At 39.1% G+C, this 22,318-nt stretch overlaps 1 protein-coding gene and 1 long non-coding RNA gene across 2 annotated transcripts in view; both read right to left on the bottom strand.

Moving 5' to 3' along the window:
* Window positions 1–6,252: 6,252 nt before the first annotated feature.
* LOC113644444 lies at window positions 6,253–10,326 on the bottom strand. Its single transcript, XR_003441001.2, has 3 exons — window positions 8,514–10,326; window positions 8,276–8,369; window positions 6,253–8,172 (listed from the first exon to the last, which is right to left on the bottom strand). It is a non-coding gene; the product is annotated as an uncharacterized LOC113644444 (long non-coding RNA).
* Window positions 10,327–13,813: 3,487 nt separating this feature from the next.
* emc2 (ER membrane protein complex subunit 2) overlaps window positions 13,814–22,318 on the bottom strand; it is a 32,460-nt gene continuing 23,955 nt past the window's right edge. Inside the window, exons 8-11 of the mRNA XM_027149295.2 lie at window positions 20,403–20,484; window positions 20,094–20,204; window positions 18,569–18,673; window positions 13,814–14,444 (exon numbers count right to left, since the gene is read on the bottom strand). Of these exons, the coding sequence (XP_027005096.1) occupies window positions 14,358–14,444; window positions 18,569–18,673; window positions 20,094–20,204; window positions 20,403–20,484 (385 nt within the window). The 3' untranslated portion in view covers window positions 13,814–14,357. The remainder of the gene's footprint in view (window positions 14,445–18,568; window positions 18,674–20,093; window positions 20,205–20,402; window positions 20,485–22,318) is intronic.

Raw genomic sequence — 22,318 nt, 5'->3', positions numbered from 1 at the left:
GAAACAGTGTGTGTCCTTCAGCAACGTGCTCCAGCTGGAAGCTACATTGTTCCCTTTAGGTACTTCAGGGATTAAGACATTTATAATATGAGATGGCATTCTCTGAACATTAGTGTAAGTGTTGCAAAAGTGCTTTTATGTAAGCTTCTTATGGGTATAGCTCTAGTTAAAAGTTTCCTTTAAGAGATTTTCAGAAGAACTGCATACATATAAAAGGTGCATGCACCAAGGACTCAGTGCTAACAGACTGCTTCACAATGCCCTTATGACAAAGTCACCAGTCCATCACAATCTAATCCTGTCCAATAGGACAAATGCATTGTTAAAACACATCTACAAAAATTATTGGCTATTTTATACATGTTAAACTTACAGCAATGTGAATTGATTTATTGTTCTAAACTCAAACATTAGAATAAAAGTTTTATAAACAGTTAAAATAAACCATGTATGATACACAGCTCAACATTATTGTATCACTTCAAGTTATGCCGTAATGTCCTCTAGAATTTGAAGAATTAATTGTCTGTATGAATTTGGCCACTTTAATAGGAACATATTATTTGCTCAGATCTCAGTTTTCGTACATAACAATCTCTATAGTTTTACACGGGATGGTGGGAAATAACAAAAAACATCCGGCTGAGCTGAGAAAGGTCAAAGGAGAATGGAGTGGTTTGAGTTGACAGGAAGGCTACAGTCACTTAAATAACTACTCTTTACAACTCTGGTGTGCAAAGGCTCACCAGAACTCAGGAATAGACAAAGAAACAGGTAATTACTTTCCTCTTTGATATATTGGGCATTTTGAGATGCCATTCTCTCAGCACGGTTGTCATGAGCTACTGTTGGCTTTCTGTCTGCTCTAATCAATCTGTCCTTTCACCTCTATGACCTCTCTAATCAACAAGTCGTTTTTGCATTCAACTGGTTGTTTTTTTGTGTTTGAGTTTTGTGCAAACTCGAGAGAATTTTGTTTGAGAAATCCCAGGAGCTGGGGGGTATGTTTGCCTTGAACCTCCAAGGTTATGGGTTTGATTCCCACATCTGCCCTGTGTGTGCAATATTTGCTTGGTCTCCTCTTTTCCTCTCCCAGACCAAAGGGCTGATTGGCATCTTTAAATTTATATGTGTGTGTGTATGTGTTGTGTGTGTGTGTGTGTGTGTGTGTGTGTGTGTGTGTGTGTGTGTGTGTGTGTGTGTGTGTGTGTGTGTAAGCCCTGCAATGTATTGGCACCCCATTTTGGGTGTCTTCTTCTTTGTGTCCTGAATCATGACATATGCTCTTGGTTCCCTGTGAATCTGAAATGAAAGGAGGCAAAATCCCAGGAGATAAGCAGTTTTTGAAATATTCAAACCAGCTTTTTGGGCACAAATGATCATGCCATGATCAAAGAGATAAAATTTTTCCCATTTTTTATGTTTCATATGAACATTTTGAAATGATTTGATATATAGCACGGCTGCTATATGTTTGACTGATTGGAGACAACATGATTGTATAGGTTTGATGTTCCTAATAAAGTGGAAGGTGAGTGTATATAATCAGCTATCATGAAGCTGCTTAAGTGCAGATACTGACCTGTCAATAAATAAGACTTTCCAAATACTAGGAGATTTTAGTTTGCCTTTATATGTGGTTTTCTTCCCATAGTTTATTAAATGAAAAAATGTTGACATTTCTATGTTCTAAAAAATTTTTTTCTAAATCATATCCTGCACAAACTTGGAGGAGATGCCAAGGGCTTGGGAGGACACACTAAATTCTATCATCATCATCTTTTTACCTTTTGGCTTTAAAATGTATCCACAGTCAGTAGCAGCAACAACAAAATGCTTCTTGTTATATTTTTATTTTATTGACTAGAACAGTGGGTTTGAATTGAACTACTGGAATCTCCTGAACACTGTTTGACATGCACTGATGCTGGCTTTGGATTTTCACATCTGCAGTTGGCAGAGATGGTTGGGGGAGGGAGGGGGAGGGGGGAGAGAGAGAGAGAGAGAGAGAGAGAGAGAGAGAGAGAGAGAGAGAGAGAGAGAGAGACTCTGGAAAAACGTTGTCTTCTACATTTAAACTTCCCAAACTTCAGTTAGCCAGTTCTCCTAAAGAACATATCAATTTATGCTCAGATTAATGAAAGCAAATTGAAGATAAGCCTTTATCCCTCGCAAAACACAAAAGCAGTAAACAGTTGAAGGATTAGAACAACATATACACAATAAATAAAAATTTATTAGAAATAAGTACAAATTAAACTCTTATCTTAAAGGCAGGCATAACCTGCATGAATTTCCATAGCACATGCCCATATAAGCTTGTATGGGCCAGAACATTAACACTTAAGTATGTGACGTGCATGTACACTAATGGGTTCCATTATCAGGGTGTAATCACTGAATCGACATTGTACATACAGAGCTGTTATGATGTGTAACCAGCAACACAGCTGGGCAAGAAGTAACCAAGGTGACATCGCTTTAAAGTGACAATTTAGAGTGCATCAACACCTCATTTTCTTGTCGGATCCTCTATATACTACTCATTCCTTCCTTTCATCCTTTTCCCTGCTTTCTTACATGGAAGCAGGGAAGCTTAGTTGTGATGCTCAGAAACAAGGAAAAAATGTATAAAAGCAGAGCATATTCTTCCTGGTCGCTGACAATACGTCTATAGGCGGTGATAAGGAAGATTCATGTATAATGGGCCTCAGTGTTCAGTAACAGTAATATTGAGTCAGAATCACATCCCAGTGAATAATATATGTTGCCAAGAGCTGGTCTAGTTTTTATAAATGTAGGAAAGAGTAATTAATTCAATTATGAAGAAGGGGTTTAAGTTTATTTATTCATTTCTGGGTTGCAGTGTGTTATCTGGGTTTTGTAGCTTCATATCTGGTGACAACAGATTAATTATATTCTAAATCTTTACAGTTGTACAGAGAAAAAGAATAAATGTGTTAAAAGGATACAGAAGTTTTGGGATGATTATCTTGAATAGAGAATCTCCTGAAATGACCCATTTTTTCAAAATGTGCTAACAATGAAATGTATTCCGTTATTATGCTATCAACAGGCCAAGGAAAGATCCTCAAGTGCCACATATTGGGAACTGCTTTGCATCCTGTGTCTCAAGAACAAGGAGAATATATACAAGCTAGTATTAACTAGTAAAAAATCTAATCAACCTTTGAATGGAATCCTTTGGTCCCTGCAGTGAGAAAAAAAACACATTGTGTAGAATATATTGGAACAGACACACCCTGTATGCTGTTGACTATGTCCAAGTCTGCTAATATTTCTATGGTACAACTTGCTTCACTGGCTTTGACTGTAGACCACTTCTTCAGCTGAAACCCAGGTCAGAAAGCCTTATTACCATGATTGGGTATTATGTGGCTTGACCAGTTGGAAAGCTCTGCACAATAAAATTTTACTGAGTTCATAAACCTCTCATGGATGTAAGAATTGCTCTACTCTATAACTGGAAGGTGTTAAAGGCAAAGCTGTAAAGTCATAGCAGTGGAGCAAGGATATCAGTGAGGAAGTATAGTAGTAAGATTACAGTAGATCCCTGTAAACCACTCACAGTTGAGGAAAATAAGCTTTATAATATAATAACCATGTATATATCAGTGTTTCTGTCTCTTGTACATTTTTTAATGACTTTCAGCAACATTCCCACCAGCACACCAACCTTTTTTTTTCTTCTCTGACTAATGCCCTTTTATGATGCACAGGCTTTTAATTCAGTGACTCATCTAGAGTTGCTGTACACCACACATTGCATTTTTTTAAAAAGGTGCACCATATTCATAGTTTGGGATATTTATATTTTAGTTGTAAATAAATTTGCAAACCTTTCAATCGTGTGGGCCTTTTTAAGTAAATTTCAGGTGCAGGTTAACATGGAACTGCTAACATGGAACAGTTCAAGGGGCGACTCTAATGTAAAGTATTGTACACATGAGAATGCTTCTGGCTTGCTGGAGCTACACTTTGCAAAAAAGGGAACATGAAGCACCCCTTCATGCACCATGTGCTCTTACACAAAGAAAAGTATTTACAATGCCAAGGCAATACGTGCTGCTGTGTTTGATACACTCATGCAAATGCAACTTACACTACCATAGTGTTGGAACGCCTTTCCATGATGGATGCATAATCCTCTTGATATTGGCGTATTGTTTGGGGTGCGTGGGTGAACCATAATGTTCACATCACTCCAAATCCAAGCTTTGGCTGCTTCTCCCAAGGACATATAAGTGCTAATGCCAAGGCTGTGACCTTCTTCACTGTTTGCCTTAAAAAAAACACTGTATATGGCACAGACTAACGTAAAATTTATGGCAGGGTTTTAGTTTGGAAAATGATTTTGTTCAAGGCCAATATGCTGAGGTATAATCTGGTGTAATCATCCCAAAATCTGGACTCAGTCACACTCTGGTCATATGACAGAAAGGTATACAGGGCAGTTTCACAGCAGGGCAAGAATAGCTGTAATAAATACTGCTAATCAAGTTCATGTAATAGAAGCACATAATGTATACAAAGACAATGTATAACACTGATTTGGAAATTTTGTATTCAAACTGATGCAAAATAACGTGATTAACAAATCAAATGAAGGATAGAGTCTTAATTAACTGCTTATAGTAATACCAAAATACTGCATTCTTCCACCTGTACAACAGCAGAGTAATCTGTAATAAAATCATATGGTTAAATGTCCTGTAGTTAGTTAGTGGTCTGCAACTTTCTTGCTGTAAAGAATCACCATCCTGGATTGAGCGTGTTTAATATTTTCCTCTAAATACAAATACAATAAATGTATGATTTTTCTCCATCTAATTCCATTTATAAAATAGAAATTAGAAAGTACATAGAAAGTACACTAATGTTTAACTTACTACACATTTATAGCTCAGAAACAAATACTGCATATAGTGATGTAATGTATGTTTTGTTTTCTTATTTTTTTTTAACTAATTTAAGGACACTTTTTTTCACACAAGCTCAGCCAAAACAGAAAAGCTTGTTGTCCGCTCTCCTGTCTTTGTAAGTAAAAATCTAATCTGATTTCTTGTAAATCTGCACATTGTTAGATAAAATTGTATTTAGAACTGCTGGTTAGAATTGATGTTTTTCACTTTGTAGGCTACACTCACCAAGGCCAACCACATACTGTAATTTTAGTTAAGTAATGACTAAAATAAGTAATATTTGGTCAGTTACACTATATAACATGCAAACTTGCCTAAACAGAATGTGTTTTTGTGTTATAGAATACAACCGAAATTGGTACTGCCAGAACATGGCATCCAATCCAGAGTGAATTCTCCTTCAGTGCACTCAATGTTTCCAGGACAGTCTGCTGGAAACCTCACGATCATGACCAGGACAAAATGGTCTTGGATCCGATTCGAGGTTCTTTATTTGTCACATACATATTACATACATGTGATGTAATATAGTGAAATGTTTTTCCTTGGTTCCTCATCCCACATTCTAACAACGAACAGAGCCAATAACAAACGGACACACACAATAAAAGTAGAACATAATGAAATATAATAAACATGTAATAATATATAGTAGACTACAGAGAAATGTACTGTGAATAAAATAATGTTTAATGCATTCAGGATTCCTAGATGTGATGTTTATGGGTAGATGTAGTTTGCTTCATGCACAAAAACAATAAGCTACAATATAGGAATTAATGCCAAGGCCATAAAAACATTAGCATGTTCACTATTACAAAAGCTAACAAGCTCACAATATTGTGCACACATATACTGTACATGTGAACCTGCAACATGTATCTTATTATTCTCTATTGTTAGTGTTCTTGGGTTTCCTATTGTGGGTGACACAGAGTGTTGAGTTACAGGGAGCCTACCAGTGTCTTCTGATTTCTTCAGAAACATCGAAGGATGTTCTGTGTCACCATGGAGAGCCAAGAGTTAAGACAAGCAATGTGAAAAATGTCAGTGCTTGATCTGTCAGAGGTGAAAAATGGCAGGGCTGTCTCCAAGACGTTTGGGGTTACAAAGCCAAGCTCATAAATCTCTTCTGATTGCATCCCATGCTGAGCCAGGGGTAAGTGGTCAATCTTAACACAGTACACATGTAACTGGGATGGGTTTCCTGAGCATAGCAAGGCCCTGTGCTCTTCCCATTCCCATACCAAAGGGCCCCAAAGGACTGTGATCCCCCTGTCCAAGAAATTTTGGCACCCACACCCCCCCACCCAAAAAAAAACCAAAACAAAAAAAACCCCCAAAAAAACGAAGCATTCACATGGAGCTCATGCCACATGCAATCCAGATCCAAAATACAAGTGTTTTATTAGGTTGAACTTTTTTATTTAAATGTGAAAGTTCAAAAGCAAAGTTGTTACCCTCTCCAGGTATTCGTATTGGGTTTAACATGAGTGTAATATTCGAATGGTTCTCCAAAGCTTTGATTTTGTGGGAATCTTTACATTTACACATGACCCCCCCCTCCCCAAACATAGCTGATCAGCCAAGATCTTTGTGCACTGACTAGAGACTAAAGTTTCCTTCAAGGGCACTGACATTTGGTTACATTCATTGATTCCTTCATTTTCAGTAACTGCTTTATCATGGTCAGGGATTTGCGATGGATCTGGAGCCTATCCTGGGAACACTGGATGCAAGTCAGGAATGCATCATTGATAAGTCCATTGTAGGGCAACAATTCATCATCTGCCATTTTTTGGTAGGTGGGAAGAAACTAGAGAACCCAGTTTATTAATAAACAATGTGACTCTGACCAGTATAAAGCACTTGATGAAGATGACAGATTGAAACTGCTCAGAAAAAAAGAATGCACAAAATGTCTCCATTAGAATTCATATGTTGTAGATAAAATCATAAGCAATAACAATTAAAGAAATAGTTAAGTGATAAAAAATAAAATTGCATTATTCCTTAAATCAAGACTAGTTTGGGTGACAGCGGCACAACTGGTGGTGTTGCTATCTTACAGTCACAGGGCCCATGTTCGCTCCTTAGCTCAGGTTAGAAGAAGCCTTTATTTGTCACATATACTTTACAGCAAAATTCTTATTTTCATACATCATAGCTTGTAGTCAGAGTACAAGGCCAGTCATGAAATAGCATGCCTGGAGCAGAGCAGGTGAAAGGCCTTGCTCAAGGGCCTAACAGTTGCATCATGCCAGTGCTTGGCCTAACAGTTGCATCCCTCAACCTTCTGATCATAAACCCAGAGCCTTAACGGTTTGAGCCACCACTAGGCCTACTGTCTGTGGGTTACTGTCTATGTGGAGTCTACATGCATGTTCTCCTTATGATTCTATGTGTTTCTTCTCAATGTTTAAAATCAAGGTGGACTGTCTATTCAAAATTTGCACCAAGATGTGAAGTGTAAGTGTGCACATGGTTCTCTGATATGAACAGGCATCCAATCCAGTGAATTCTCCTTCAGTGCACTCAATGTTTCCAGAACAGTCTGCTGGATATCTCACGATCAGGACAAAATGGTTACTGAAGAAGTAGGAATAAATAAAAGGCCAGCAGATTTTAGATAATTTTCCTCATTTAAACAATTTTATAGAATTGAACATTTGAATCAAATATTTGAGAAGTTTGAGATTATTATTCTGTCTACCCAGCATAAACCCTCTTTAGCTGTGGCTTTTTGTCTAAGAAATTATTTGGAAAGCAGTTCAAAACATTAAGTCCAAAAATGCCTAAAATGGCAGAGAGAGAGAGAGAGAGAGAGAGAGAGAGAGAGAGAGAGAGAGAGAGAGAGAGAGAGAGAGAGAGAGAATGCCTATCTTAGATGGGATTAAGCCCAGCCGAGGGATTATTGTGACAGTAATTTCTCCAGTTAGCCACGTGTTGCTGATGATTGTGGAGGATGACAGAGACTCAGTGGAACCCATCACAATTACCTTGCCTTTTTGCGGTCACCACTCTGCCATTTCTTTCTCACCACAAACAGATGGTAGCCACTGCAGACGGCCAACTATTTAGACATAGCAGAAGCCACAGTGTGTTACTTGCACTCTGCACCAATGTTTTAAAATTAATCTGTTGAACTTGCATCTCCACGGAAAGTGTGCCTGCCTGCCTGCCTGCCTGCCTGCCCTCATTTCCCCGCATCTGTACTGGTCCTTATGAGCTGTGATGAGAGATGTTAAAGAACACAATGATAAAATAAAACACTGCTGTTAAATCCAATGAATAGGAAGTCAAAATAATATAATTGAATGATGTGGTGTTACCTATCCTCAATGTCATGATGGATCATATCATGTATTGAAATTCTGCCTTTCCTTGATTTAAAAGACCGCACTGTCACCCTGAACACTGTATGCCCTACAGATGTGCAGGAGAATTTGCCTCAGTGAACAAACAAGGACAGAATGGGCGAAGGTTGTTTAGATCATATCTTTAGGGTCTTTTAACCCTTTCCACAGGTCTCAATTATCATTTTTGTTTAAATGATCAGTAGCAAATTACCTCGGGTGTCTGTGGAAAAGCTGAAACTCTTTCATGAGGAAATCTGAACAGCTTACTGGTAAAGCAATCCATGTATATCCACAGTTATCTTCAGGACATGTGGAGGCCATCAATAATGTGGTGGTTAGTTTAAATGCTGAAAAGCACATGCACACATGCACACACATTCACACACATGCACACACACTTTACATAGTATTTTGCACAAACTTATTAAATCGTTTTATGTTTAAGTTTTATGAGGAAATGCATCATTTTTATTTATTATTATTATTATTATTATTATTATTATTATTATTATTATTATTATTATTATATAAACTGATAAAAACTTGTCTGGACCTCTTTATGTCACTAAATATATTGTACTTTTATTTCATTAAACTTTCATAGTCATTCTTTTATACTATGTGAAACTGCACTCTTGCTTGTGAGAAATATCTTAAAAACAACCTGTAGATGTTTCACTCAGACATATTAGCTTTTCAATCCAACGCAAGTCATTTAGTGTCAGAGAGTAGACTGCCATACATTCATTTCCTCAATGTACAAAAAACTAGACTGATAAATGGGAAAAAAATTTGTCTTTATGCCCAAAGTTCAGAATTGGCTAAACCACAGGTTCCCAGTCCTGATCCTGGTCTACACTGTTCAATCACGCATATTGGGTACAAAAGTGATATGTGCAGAACATGGGGAACATGGGATTAAGATTGGGATTAAGAGCCTGTACAAAAACCTACAAAAAGGGTGGAACAAGATAAAACAAATATGAAAGTAGGCATTGTAGGAAGAAATGAAACTGTAAAAATGAACATGAGGAATGGAGAGCTCTGGTAGATTGAACATCACTCCTGAAACTCATGCTCAACAACTGTATTTGTGTGATCAATGCTGTAGAGTAGTAGAATCATACACCGTAACCTGTGTCTTTTAAAATATCCTGCGATCAGATGGAGGTTGATCTTTGCTTTTCTGCCCAGGATACCAGCAGTTCTACCTGAGAGCATCTTAGGCTTTTAGATCATGAAATGCCTTCTATACTTCCCATTAACTGCAATTACTTCATGAAATTTCAGACATTTTAGTGGCCATTGTGCATGTTTTGTATTTACATTTTCACACCCTCATTCAACTGAGTCCATGCTTTTTCAGTGTTAGCACAAGGTTGGAAGGATCAAATAATTTATTCTACTCTGGAAAACTTTTTCATAATGACAATTCTTGACCTTTGGATCGAGTCCTAAGGAGTAAATTCTGACTTAAAATGGTCTGAGAATCTATAACACTTAGGGTGCTGATACCTTTGCACATGCCAGCGTTACCATTTCTAAACAGTTTGCTGCAGATGCGTTTTTTTGTGAACACAAAGACCCACCAGACCCACCACAGAGCTGAACACACTTTAACCTGAGCACAGGCAAAAGACTAACTCACGATGTGTTTACCAAGAACATTCACTCAAGTTGAATCAAAGTTCAGGCTCGCTGTTTCTCCTGATTTCATGCCTCATAAAGGCAAGCTGCATGCCTTCAAGGCATGATGATGGTTATTGAAAGAATTTGTGGGTTAAAGTATTATGGTGGACATCACAACAGTATACTGAAGTGCAGTGTGTCTCTGTTTCTGCTCTTATAATTGAACGTGTCTTGCATGCCCATTATTGTCCACAGTATGGGAATAGTCTCTAAAGCAAGTTAAAACCAAGGTTATTAATGTATAGTTTAAAATACTGCTATATTTTCTGCAAGCTTTTTGCATACTCCGTCATCCGGATGTTTGTTATATTTGATCTCATTTATGTACAATAAATCCATTTACATTTATATTAGATTGTATTCAGATCACATAAACAAACTGCTCATATCCCATAATTTTATAATAAGAAACTCAGTAGTTTAAGCTTCATTCACCATATCCAGTACATTGAACTAAAAGGAAATTTCCAGAAATGGATATGATAAATGCTTTGGGTATGATATATGGGTTATGCTGGCATTCTAAGCAGAATACGTCCAAGACCTTCCCAGAGTGCTGAACTGTTTCTTGCAATAGCCACTGTATAGCAGATCCAGTAATAAATCAGTTAGGTCTGGAATAATCTTTCACAGTAGTGAATATGCTTTGGTATTGCTTAAATGCTTGGACAATTCCGTAAATGAGGGGTAAACTCACAAGACAAGCTTCTGGTCAAAAGCGTCTGGGTTGTTTTTCATGGCTTACTCTGTTCTTGGAAGGACATTGCTTGTGAGAACACAACGTTCCAGGAAATTTCATTTAGTGCATTTAACGTTGAACAGGAGCGTCTAAAAGAAAATAATTTTATAAAATTGAATTCATTGTGATGAAAATTTATCCAAATTGCATTGAACTTCTGTAAATGTAAGAAACTGACACTCATACTTTACCGCATTGCTTCCTCAGAACCTGAGGATTATAAATCAGACTATGTGCCATTGCTGATTAAGAAAAATAGTACTACAAACACCATAACACAACTTAAATACTTGATCAAACAACAGATCTTTGCTCCTCATCTCTGAAGCAGCGATGACTATACATTTACTGCTAATCCCAGCTCCACTTCATTCGTTCTCTGGGAAATGTGTCCATTCTAGTTTTAGAGACTTGCAGACTATCATCAGCTCTTTATCAAGTATCCACTTGGTGAAAAATCCTATTGGAGCTCAGTGACACTCTCACACACTCACTAGCTTTTCTGTAGGAGCTGGTCAGCATGGTGATGACACATGGAGCACCAGTGATTAATATTGCTGTTGAGATATCCACTATGGGTGAATCTGCAGGGGTTTAAAATGTATAATGCAAAGCAGACATCCAATCTGCTTTACCAGTTTCGAATCACCTGCTTTTCATGAATACACTTTCCAGACGATCTAGGCCAAGATAGAATGACTAATAATTGCTAGTTCAAGTACAAGCAAACTGCTGACATGATTACTACAAAATCCATTGTTTATGGGGAAAAAAACCCACTTGTAGGAGGCATTCCTGCATGAAAGCTTCAGGATTCCTGGTATAATCCTGAGCTTGGATTGCTGCATGGATTTCTTTCTCCATGTCCAAGTTGGTGTCCTTTGCATTCTCTGGTTTTCTCAGACTGTCCAGAAAATAAAGAATAAATTCTGGAATGTGAACTGGCTTGGAAAAACTGCCCATAGATATATGAGAGAGAGAGAGAGAGAGAGAGAGAGAGAGAGAGAGAGAGTGAGAGAGTGTGAGAGAGAGAGAGAGAGTGAGTGTGAGAGAGAGAGAGTGAGTGTGAGAGAGAGAGTGAGTGTGAGAGAGAGAGAGAGAGAGAGAGAGAGAGAGAGAGAGAGAGAGAGAGAGAGTGAGAGAGTGTGAGAGAGAGAGAGAGTGAGTGTGAGAGAGAGAGAGTGAGTGTGAGAGAGAGAGAGTGTGTGAGTGTGTGTGTGTGTTGCACTGTGCTAGTTGGAGCCGTTTAAAATTCCACTTGATTGCAAAAAGTATGTGAACACCTGACCATGAATCCCATATGTAGGCCTTCTGAGACAAAGTTGGAGGCACATTTTTATCTACATGACAATGCCCCTGTGCACAAAGCAAGGTCCATGAACACACAGTTTGCCTGTTAGTCTATAAGCACTCATGGGGCCAAGCATCAAGCTCTTACCTCAACCTCAATAAACACCTTTAGAAAAAACTGGGTCACTGAGTTCACTCCAGGACACCATGCCTGCTACCATTGGTCTTATGCCTGAATGGGGCCAAGCAGAATTCCAAAATTCCAGAAGAATAAGTCGTTACAGCAGCAAAGGAGGACCCGGCTATAAATATATAAATATATTATTTTATATATATATATATATATATATATATATATATATATATATATATATATATATATATATATATATATATATATATATATATATATATATATATATATATATATATATATATATATAAAGCATATATGACACTGGTCTACATTTCTCTCAGTGATTGTTTTTAACATACCGTATGCTTTATTTGAAAATGTTTAGGTTTTTTCACCATTAAATTTCACTTATGGCACAAATTAGAAATTCAAGTCCCCATTTTGGAAACACCCTCCCACCCCCTGACTACAGATGGCACTATTGCGTTAACTTTATCCAGGATTCCAATTCTCAAACATATCATTCACACATCAAAGTGATTGACATGTTCTTTTACAAACCACTTACAAGCATTTAATGACCTTTACTAGAGAGACCATTCAGTTTCTCGTCTCTCAGCTGCCAAGGAGACAAGATCCACATGTAAATAATATTGTCTCTCAAGTCAAACATCCTTGATGGCTCTTCAAAAGGCACACTTTAACTCAGTGGTTCGTGTAAAAATAACCGCTCTGTCAGTCTCTGGGCTTTCATTGGCTTGGGTAGGATGGAATTTGGAGTAAAACACAGACACATCCACTGACCAAAGTATTAAAACTGACGTGTATATGGGTTTCACCGCTGCTACTTTGGGCTCTCGACCCCTTTACAACAACGCTGGCTTGCTGCGTGACAAAAAAACGAGCAGCCATAAAGTCAACGCTCAACTTTTCCACCAGACTGGATGTAAAATTATGAGACAATTGCTGTGACTTAATAAACAAAACAAAACAAAAAAAAAAAGAGATGGGAGTAGCAGCTGACCTTGCATGGGTGAGTGAGAAAATAAGACCCTCATTTAGCCCCAATGTGATTCAGCAATTACAAACCGAACCAATGTGGTAGGAAACTAGACCTGCTTTTCTGCAGCGCTCGCCATAAACGGAGAAAACGCTTTTGGTTCTATGTATTGGATATGTTCAGTTTTTATGTAATTAGTGGCAGAGCTTTGTTGCTTCCTGATTTCCAGAAGTTCCAGTTGGATCATTAGTCTGTAGAGCAAACTGTGACCTTCTTTTTAATGAGAGGTAACTTAAGTGTGCCAGCAGATGCCTCCATTGTGCCTGTGGGTAACAGCACAGCCTTAGCCATTTTGCCTCTCTAGAAATAGTTAGCTGAGGGCAGATTATATGAACATGGTAATGGTGATAATCAGTCTCTTTATTACCATTATCACCAGACTGGTCTGAGGGTGGTCTGATGAGAAACGTCGGGTAAAACCGCTGATCTCTCGTTATGTGGAAAGATGCCGATCAGCCATGCAGGAAACAGCTGGTCAACTCAAAATGACTTGCCAAGCAACCTTTTAAAAAGGAAAAAATAAATAAAAAGGGTGATGCATGCTTCACCGGTCACATCTTAGATAGAACAGATCATTGAGACACTGAAGCTTATGCATGTTGTTCAAATAGTGACACTCTTTAATTTGAAGGACAGGTTACCAAAATGAACATGAGTCACAGAAGTGACAAAGCACATACCCATTTCCGGTCAAGGCACACCTGCCCTTTCTATAAACATCATTCACTGTCTATTCACATTAGCACACTTGATCTTATATTAATCGTCTACCTGTACTGTCAAAAACACTATTAGCCCACCCAGGCATTGGATCTGCCTACCTGTCTATGTACAGCTTATGTTACTTCCCCAATTCCTGATCTTTCAGCCCTTGTTACGTTGTTTCAAAACCGACAGTTTTATAATAAAATTTATATGTGGAATGACTGGGGGTCCTTGAAGGCTGGACTCTTGGACAAGTAAAGACTGTAAAAAAAAAAAAAAAAAAACCCAAAACAAACAAAACAGAGTGGGAGAATGTGGCGGGGTCGGTCGGGGTGGTCCGCTCTGCTCCGCTTTGTGGGTGGTGCTGGGCTTCAGTGTGCAGGGAGAGCTGCCATGCTGTTGTGGTGACCGAGGCTAAGGAGGAGAGAGTTGAGGCTTAGGACATGGTGATCTGCATGGACTCCAACATCTCCTCTACTGCCTTCATCGAGCATTTGTTCTCCTTCTTCCCACGGCCGGCAAGCTGAGACAGTGGAGAAGGGGAGCGAGGGGGAGGGGATTGACAGAGAATAGAGGGTTGAGGCAAGGACATCGCCTAATTCATAATGGTTCTATAAAGATCATGGTTTAACACAAACCCTGTGGTTCATTTGATTCAACAGGAAAGAGAGATCACCTTACAAATAGGTTATGTTAAATGACAAGTATTTAAAAACATTCCATATCTCACTGCACATACTGCATCCAATTTTAAAGGATGAATAATGTGTCAAATGAATTCAGTTAACTGAAGCCATAAACTTGCAATAAGGAATGGAACAACTCCACAGGTTTAGTGCCAGCTCCCTGACCCCTGTGGATTCTACTCTGACGTGGCCTAATTGAGTTGCTAATTGAGTCTCGGAGGTCAGCGTTTCTCTCTTCTTTTGCCCTACATAGGGAACAATGTATGGAGGGAACACATCTTAATGAGTCAGCCACTTGGTCTATGGTTATTTACCCAAACATGCCACCTCTCACATACACAATTTCTCCATCCAGCATGACTCATCCCAAGTAAACCTAAGCACTCCTCTGCCCTATTAAAAATGGACAAATATGACCATTTCAGCCACACCACAACCTTCCACATCCCTCCACCCAGCCATACGGCAGACCCATATAAATTAGGCCAAAGGCCCTGCACTCAGTTTCTCCTCATTAGCCTTTCTGAGAACCATCCAGAGAAATAGAGGACATATGCCCATTGCTTAGCTCAGCGTTCTCTCCAATCGAGGTGTGTGTGTGTGTGTGTCACAGCTGTGGGTGCGCTGGCACGAGCCAAGCAGAGGAGCATGTAGTTAGAGTGGACTCACTGGGTAAACAGCGCTAGAAACAGACAGAGCATGGCTGAGCACACTGCCATGCTGTTTCTGGACGGACAAACGCATTTCTCGGTGTCGTCACTGATAACTCATCAGCCCCAGAGGAACAGAAGAATAGAGTACTACTCCCTACCTTCTCTCATCACACAAACACACTATGAAAAATGGTACTGTCTTACTGGAAAACGTTGGTAGATAAATAGGCTGATGTGTGACACAGATACACTGCTGCATTCTCTGACGTGAGCGTCTTAAAGTCTAGAATCTTACGGTCCTAATGCACCTATTCAAACACACTAGGTTTAAAAGATGCTTTTAGCTCCCAATAGGGTTGTTACAGTGTCATGACTCCCAAGTCCTATTTGGATTGGACTAGTCTTACATGGAGATCTGGTGTAATATAATTATTACCGGAGTGTCTCTGGGATTTTAGTCCCGTCCATATCAGTAACATTGGGGATTTTTTATGGACTGTGTTTGCACACGTCGTGAAAGATTACACTGTATAACAATCTAAAATGTCCAGTAGAAATAACCTCAAATAGCACATCCTAGCTGAACTGGCATGTTGGTAACAACTGCATTACTTCCAACAGAAAAAAAGATGTTTTTTGTTTTTTCCTTCAGAGTAACATAACAAATGCTCTTATTTTATTGTCTCCTATCAACTGAGTTTACATCACAGAACAATAAAATACAGACCATAGACAAGATTGGCTTGATGAGGTGTTTTATCCTTTTTAACAATTTATGTGCAGTCTTCACAGGTGAATCCCAAAAGAACTGGACTTTCTGCTCCAGTACTTTCTAAAGTGTTGTTATAGACAAGGATGTTCAAAAAAAAACTTTTGTACTAAGATTTGATCATTTTGTTTTCTTTCATTTTCACCAGCAGACTCTGACTTTTTTTTTTACTGGTTGAGTAATACCATAATAACCTTGATTATTTCAAATCCTAACCAGCACTAGTAACAAACTTTGTAATTCACTTTTTCAAAATTTCAGTCTGTCTTTTGATATTTCAGATTTAAAAGCTCAACTAGAAACGCGTCTCTTAAGTTCTCATGCTGTTGTGTATGATGCCCTACTTTCTTCTGCCCAAGGATCCTACATCCTTTCATGTTTAGTTATTTCTCCTTTATTTATTTGTGCAACTTTTACTTATTATACTATTCTGTGCACAACCTGTATAGATCACTTTCATCCGTTAAAGTTTTAGTTTTAATCTAATTTTAATTCATATTCTTTTGTTGTTGTAGCTGTTAGCAATGGTCCAGTATGAAGGAGGAGGTTATGTTGTGCATAAATACATATTAAGTACACCGAGCCCCAATTTAAATGAACATGTCTATCTATGGGCCACGTCTCATTACTTCATAAGTGCTCGGTGAAGAACATGGTGCAGACTCAGACACTGCATTTCTCCTGCAATGAGACACCATCAGCATGACAGAAATGCGAGTAGAACAATTTAATAATAGCACCATTTATTGCACTGAAGTCTTTTGAAGTAGAAATAAAGTATTGCAAAAATGTTATGCCATGGAATATACTGCCTTCCACAATTAAACTCTTTATAGCCTTTGGTCATGGAAAGCTTATTGAAGTGTGCTGCAGTTATACCCATAATACTCTCCCTTATAGCCTAGGGAACATATTACTGTATTGACTGTCCCTGAAATCACAGACAAATCCTTGTCACAACAATTTTCACTGACCTTCTAACAACTGAGGTACCTAGTACGTCATTTCTTTGACTTACTGGCCTGACTTTCCCATCACATAAAGGCAGGTTAAGCACCAGGTAGGCGGTCCTGTAAACCTCTCGACATTGCCACACCTTAGAACATCCATCAAGCTGAAATACGCTGCTTAATGCTAAGATGTCATTAAACTTCTTTTTCAAAGACACATCAAAGCATGACAGACAAGCTTACTCTTCAAAAGAGTGCAAAAGTTAAAGAAAGCTCAGCTCTCTTACTGCTAAGTGACACTAAGAGAGTACAACAAACTCGAGTTTAAGTGCAAGCAGCGTGCGCTACAAGCAGAAGCTTTTGAAAAGTTGAACAACTTTCTTCCATATTTCACACCTCAACTAATCTATCAGAGGTAACGGAGACGGGTATAACAGGGAAGTAGTGCTTGTTACTGTATTGACATGAATATCCAAGTATTCCATTGACCGACAACATCAGTGCCTGGGTCACATCCGATTTTAATATGCTTAAAAAAAAGAAGAATAGAAAAGGAAAGAAAAAAAATAAATAAAATCTGCACACAGTTTACCGTGAAAGTGGTTTTGTGTTAGCCAAAGTTCATGTTGGCTAGGGGAGTCGATTTCAACTCATCTCAGAGCAGGAAAAGAATTTAAGAAAGGAATTTTCCCCAGTCCTGACAAGGCTTGATCCACAAAAACAGCGTCATCCTAAACCAGTGCCCTTTACTTTAAATCCAGGTTTCCTATCAAGTTCAAACAAATGGTTCTAACTGACAATGCACTGATACAGAAAGTGGAGAAATGAAGGAGTAAGATTGATATCAGCTATATTTAGTCAGGAAATTCTACCGGCCAACCACTGACACTGTAATATGCATCATGATTATGAGACTGATAATACTTCTGGGAGATGGAAAGACCAACTGGGAGAAAGAAAGGAGCTTCAGGTGCATAGGGTTTACCAGCATGATCCACATCAGTGTAAAACTAAATGGCCGTGATACCTCACATTACCCTATGTTCTCTAAATGTCCCATGCATGAAACGGCATGAAAAGGGTTTTGGGGTTTTAACAGGAGTACTCTGAACACAGGGGGTACACTATAAGTGTGTGTGGTCTAAATAAGAACCTCTTTATTACACACTTAATTGTCAAAATTAAGAAATATATGTTGCCCTGATGGTAGTTCCTATTTCTATTAAATGTACATTTATGCGGCGTGTGCCATAGCAACAGCATAAACCATGTTAACGATACCATCCAAGCAGAACTTCAGTTTTTCCTTTCTCAGTATCCCTACTCCCCTCTATTATTTACTGATGTTAGTGGTGCATATTTTCCTCTCACTGGCCCCTGACACCAAAATTTGGCACAGGTTGGTATGATTCATGCCGAGGGGGAATCGATAGCAGTGCTTTAACAAACATAGAACAGCTGTGTAACAAAATGCTGGGCCATGTGGGCTTAAGTCAATACATTAGCTGAGCCCGGCTGGGCAAGAGTGCTGAGAGTGGATCCAGTCTGTAGGCAGAGCTGAGAGAGAACGGCAACTGTAGGTGTCTTACCTGATAGGCTCTGTTGATTTGCGAGGCAGCCCAAGCGGCATACTTCACGTTGTCCTTTTTTACCTTTGCGCTCACTTTGGGGCTACCAGCAATGTGACTTGCAGACTAGAAAGACAAGAAAGATTAAAAAAAATAATAAAAAATCTGAATAAATAGCAATAGTCATTTGAGCAAGATAAAAATAGGATAAAAAAATCCACAATAACTGCATGCATGAATCGAGAGAGAGAGATTATAAAGCTGCTCAGTTTAAACAAGCAGCAAATCATGGAATGTAAAAAAGCACAGATACCACAGTCTTTAGAGGGAGGAAAAAATGAGTGTTTCCCTGCTGATTACATTAAAAGCCCTGGTGTGCCATGTCCTTTGCAGCTTCATCTCTCCATACGCAGAGATAAATGGTGCTGACAGGGAAACGAACGCTTGGGAAGCGGCATGTGGCTGCTGCGGTACTATGTGAATCATACACTCCATGCCACCCAAAGCTCTCTCCTTGACAACCACAAAGCCCAGATCACTCCCATGTTAGTGCAGCCAGTCACACACTGCAAAACCCAGAGGAGTCCATGAAAGAGCTGGGCATAAAGTCTTCTCTATGGACATGCTGAAATGTTGACTGCACATTAATCTAATACTGAACCGATTCTGACAGAGTACAACATGTCTGTGAACATCAAATATCAAATTTCCAAATGATTACAAGACATTTTGTCAAGAAGATGCCCATCAATGGAGAAATTTAATGCTCCTGCATGCCTGTTACTAATATTAGGTACAACATTGTACATACTAAGACAATGTGGGCAATTTAACTATCAGAGTACCAATAACAGTAATAACAGGATGGAAGCCAGCTGGACGTGTAAAGTGCAGCGAGTGCCAACAGCGGAGGCCTATTCCAGTTCCTTCCATGCATGTGACACATGGAGATAGCACATCATAGCTGTGTGACTGCCTGAGCCATGTCTGAACTCCTGCAACTGTCATACGTTTGTTTGTGTGTGTGTGTGTGTGCGCGAGCAGACGTGCGTGTAAGAGAACAGTGCACGTCTGTGTGTGGTTCCCCACATATCCTCTGCCTTCCTTTTACTCCCAGCTGGCTATTTGTGTTCCTATGTCAGGAGTCACTTACAAATGATCCATTGGTGTTAATGGACAACTTCCTGTTTAAATAAATACGCAGATGAAAGGCTTATTCAGCGCAGATACGTCCTAAGCCGAGCAGCTGGTCCACGTTGGACAGGACGACGGCCGGCTCTTTTCCATTGGTTTATTGCCGGCAGTTTATTTATCTTCGTCATAAACATGAAAATGGCCATGCAAAAAGTCTGCAGTGCTACATTTCTCAAATGAAGCGGATCGGGGCTTTTCCAAGGTGAGAAGCAGGAAGGAGGACTGAGTCAGCAGTGACCAGCAATTTCTGAGGTGTAAGACAGCTTTGCTCCTCTTGCAGAACCTCAGTGTGCCAGGAGGAGAAGAGGTGGTGTTTGTTTTTCCTTTAGCTTCAGCACAAGTCATGACTCACCATATAGAGGCCAAACAAGGCCCTCATGTTTCTGTTGTTCAGCTTGAGTGCCTGCGCAAAATACTTTCTGGCCAGCTCCAGGTTCTCGGCCCCCCCTTGGGTGTATTTCACCTGGGAGGAAAGACACAGTACATAGATGCACGCGTAAGGCCAACATGAAACCTGAAGTGAATGATCTCATCTTTATGAACAGTAAGCTGCACTGGCACATAGAGTCTCATGCAACTGAGAAGAGCTCCATTAAACTAAAGCCAGGCAAACATAGTGACAGACGAGGGAGAGGATAAAATAAGCTGTCAGTTACAGTACCTCTGCATACTGCTCACAGTACAGGTGATTGTGTGGGTTGGTCATCATCAGCTCCTCCAGACAGAAAGCTGCTTTGGCGTAACTAATAGAGCACAGAAACAAACAAACAAGAAAAAAGAATTAATAAGGCACAAACCTCTTAGTGCACAGAAATGCACTGCTGTATACCGGAGTAGCCTAGTGGCTGCTGGAGTAGAGGAGGATTTAGACTTGCTGACAGCAAGAAAATGGCTCTGCCCAAGGTTTTCCTTTTATCAGGCTTTATAAGGACTGATGGAAAAGTGTGTGCGAACATCCATATGGTGAAATGATGGATGTAGCTTTGCATTAGCACTGGCAATTCTGGCCTATTTTCCCCGTCTCATATGTTCTTGGAAACTGATGAGGAGAAAGGAGAGAGAGTGTGAGATCTACCACATTTCTAGGCACATAGTATCAATCTGTCTGCCTTTTCCCTCCAGGCTTAATACTCTGTCTTGAGGTCAATGCGGAGCAGTGGCACGCTGTGTCACTTTCAGATGAGATCACTTCTTTCTGCGAGCTGCTGAGCTATGAACTCCAGGCTAATCTGCAACCACTTCACGTCTTACAGACACTTTCCTCTCCATGGGCTCAATCAGACAGGACGATGGAATTCTCGCATACACAGACACAGACTTTCCAACTGTTCTCTCCCACAAATAATCGAATCATTTTTGCTCCACAAAGACTATCAACGATAAAACCCACAACACACAAATCGAGCCAGACTGTGACCAAAACCTGCACGTGCCTTTAAGCGGCTGGTTAAAAGCTTCAGAAGAGTCCTGCGTGTTTTCAGCTACTCAAGATCGTTTTTCATCGCCACTTGTAGATTTTCATGGGCATATCGTTTTAACAGAGAATACCAAATACCAAAAACTCCACAGCTTGGCTCTATTCAGGATAGATATTGGGGTACCAAGCAAAATAGAAAATAAAATATTTTAAGAAGTAGTATGATCTACTCAAAGGTAGAAAAAAGAAAAAAAATAATTGAAAAAATTTTGAAAAAGTAATTTTAGTATTTTAAAGAATGTATTTGTAGTTGCTCAAATGTTCTGTTAAAGTAAAATGCCAATACTGTGAACCACCACTGCTTCAATCTTACATACTGATGATTTTATTTAATTTTTTTCAGCTGGCAGACAGAAGCTGACTGCATAATTTCAAACAAAGCTATATATTAAAAAAACTTACCACATAAATATAACATTCATCTCATGGCATACTTAGCTACACAAAATTTACTTCAATAATAATTTCAATGATAGCCCCATCTTGTGGGGAAACCACCACCTGCTCTGCATCCATTTTATCCAACAGCCACCCAAGGGTCAACTAAAATCCCTGGATAGAGAAAAAAAAAAGGAAGAGTCACACTGTATAATGAGTTGCACAATTGGACAAAACCAACGAAGTATAAATCAGTACAGAACACAGTCTGACACCTGACATATGTTCCTAGCTGCATAACTATAGGTCACTATACAAAAATCATCAGATGGTTTGATAGACAGGCAAATATCAACTACAGCAAAATAGGCACCTGTGAACAGAACTGCATCCTTTTGAAAGAATGAGAATCTCAATTCACCAGTTTCAGACCAACCTATGAAGGCTGGCACTGTTATTAAAGAGGGATGATGTGTAACCAAGCAATAAAAAAGAAAAATGACACAAACCCACCTACACACACACACACCTCAGGATATTAACAATAACATAAACCACAAGTTGCACCTTTATTGAGACAGGAGATTGTCTCTTTTTTTTTAGAAATGTAATTTAAAATCCATTTTTGGCTTGGGGTGGAAAAAAAAGTTCTTTGGTGGGGATAGCGCCGGCATTACTTCCTCTCACGACATGAACAGTCTATATCAGATGATTTGGAGTAT

The sequence above is a fragment of the Tachysurus fulvidraco genome, chromosome 3 (assembly GCF_022655615.1).
Source record: "Tachysurus fulvidraco isolate hzauxx_2018 chromosome 3, HZAU_PFXX_2.0, whole genome shotgun sequence".
NCBI lineage: Eukaryota > Metazoa > Chordata > Actinopteri > Siluriformes > Bagridae > Tachysurus > Tachysurus fulvidraco.
The sequence above is the reverse complement of the archived record's forward strand: the minus strand, read 5'-3'. Positions and strand labels throughout refer to the sequence as shown.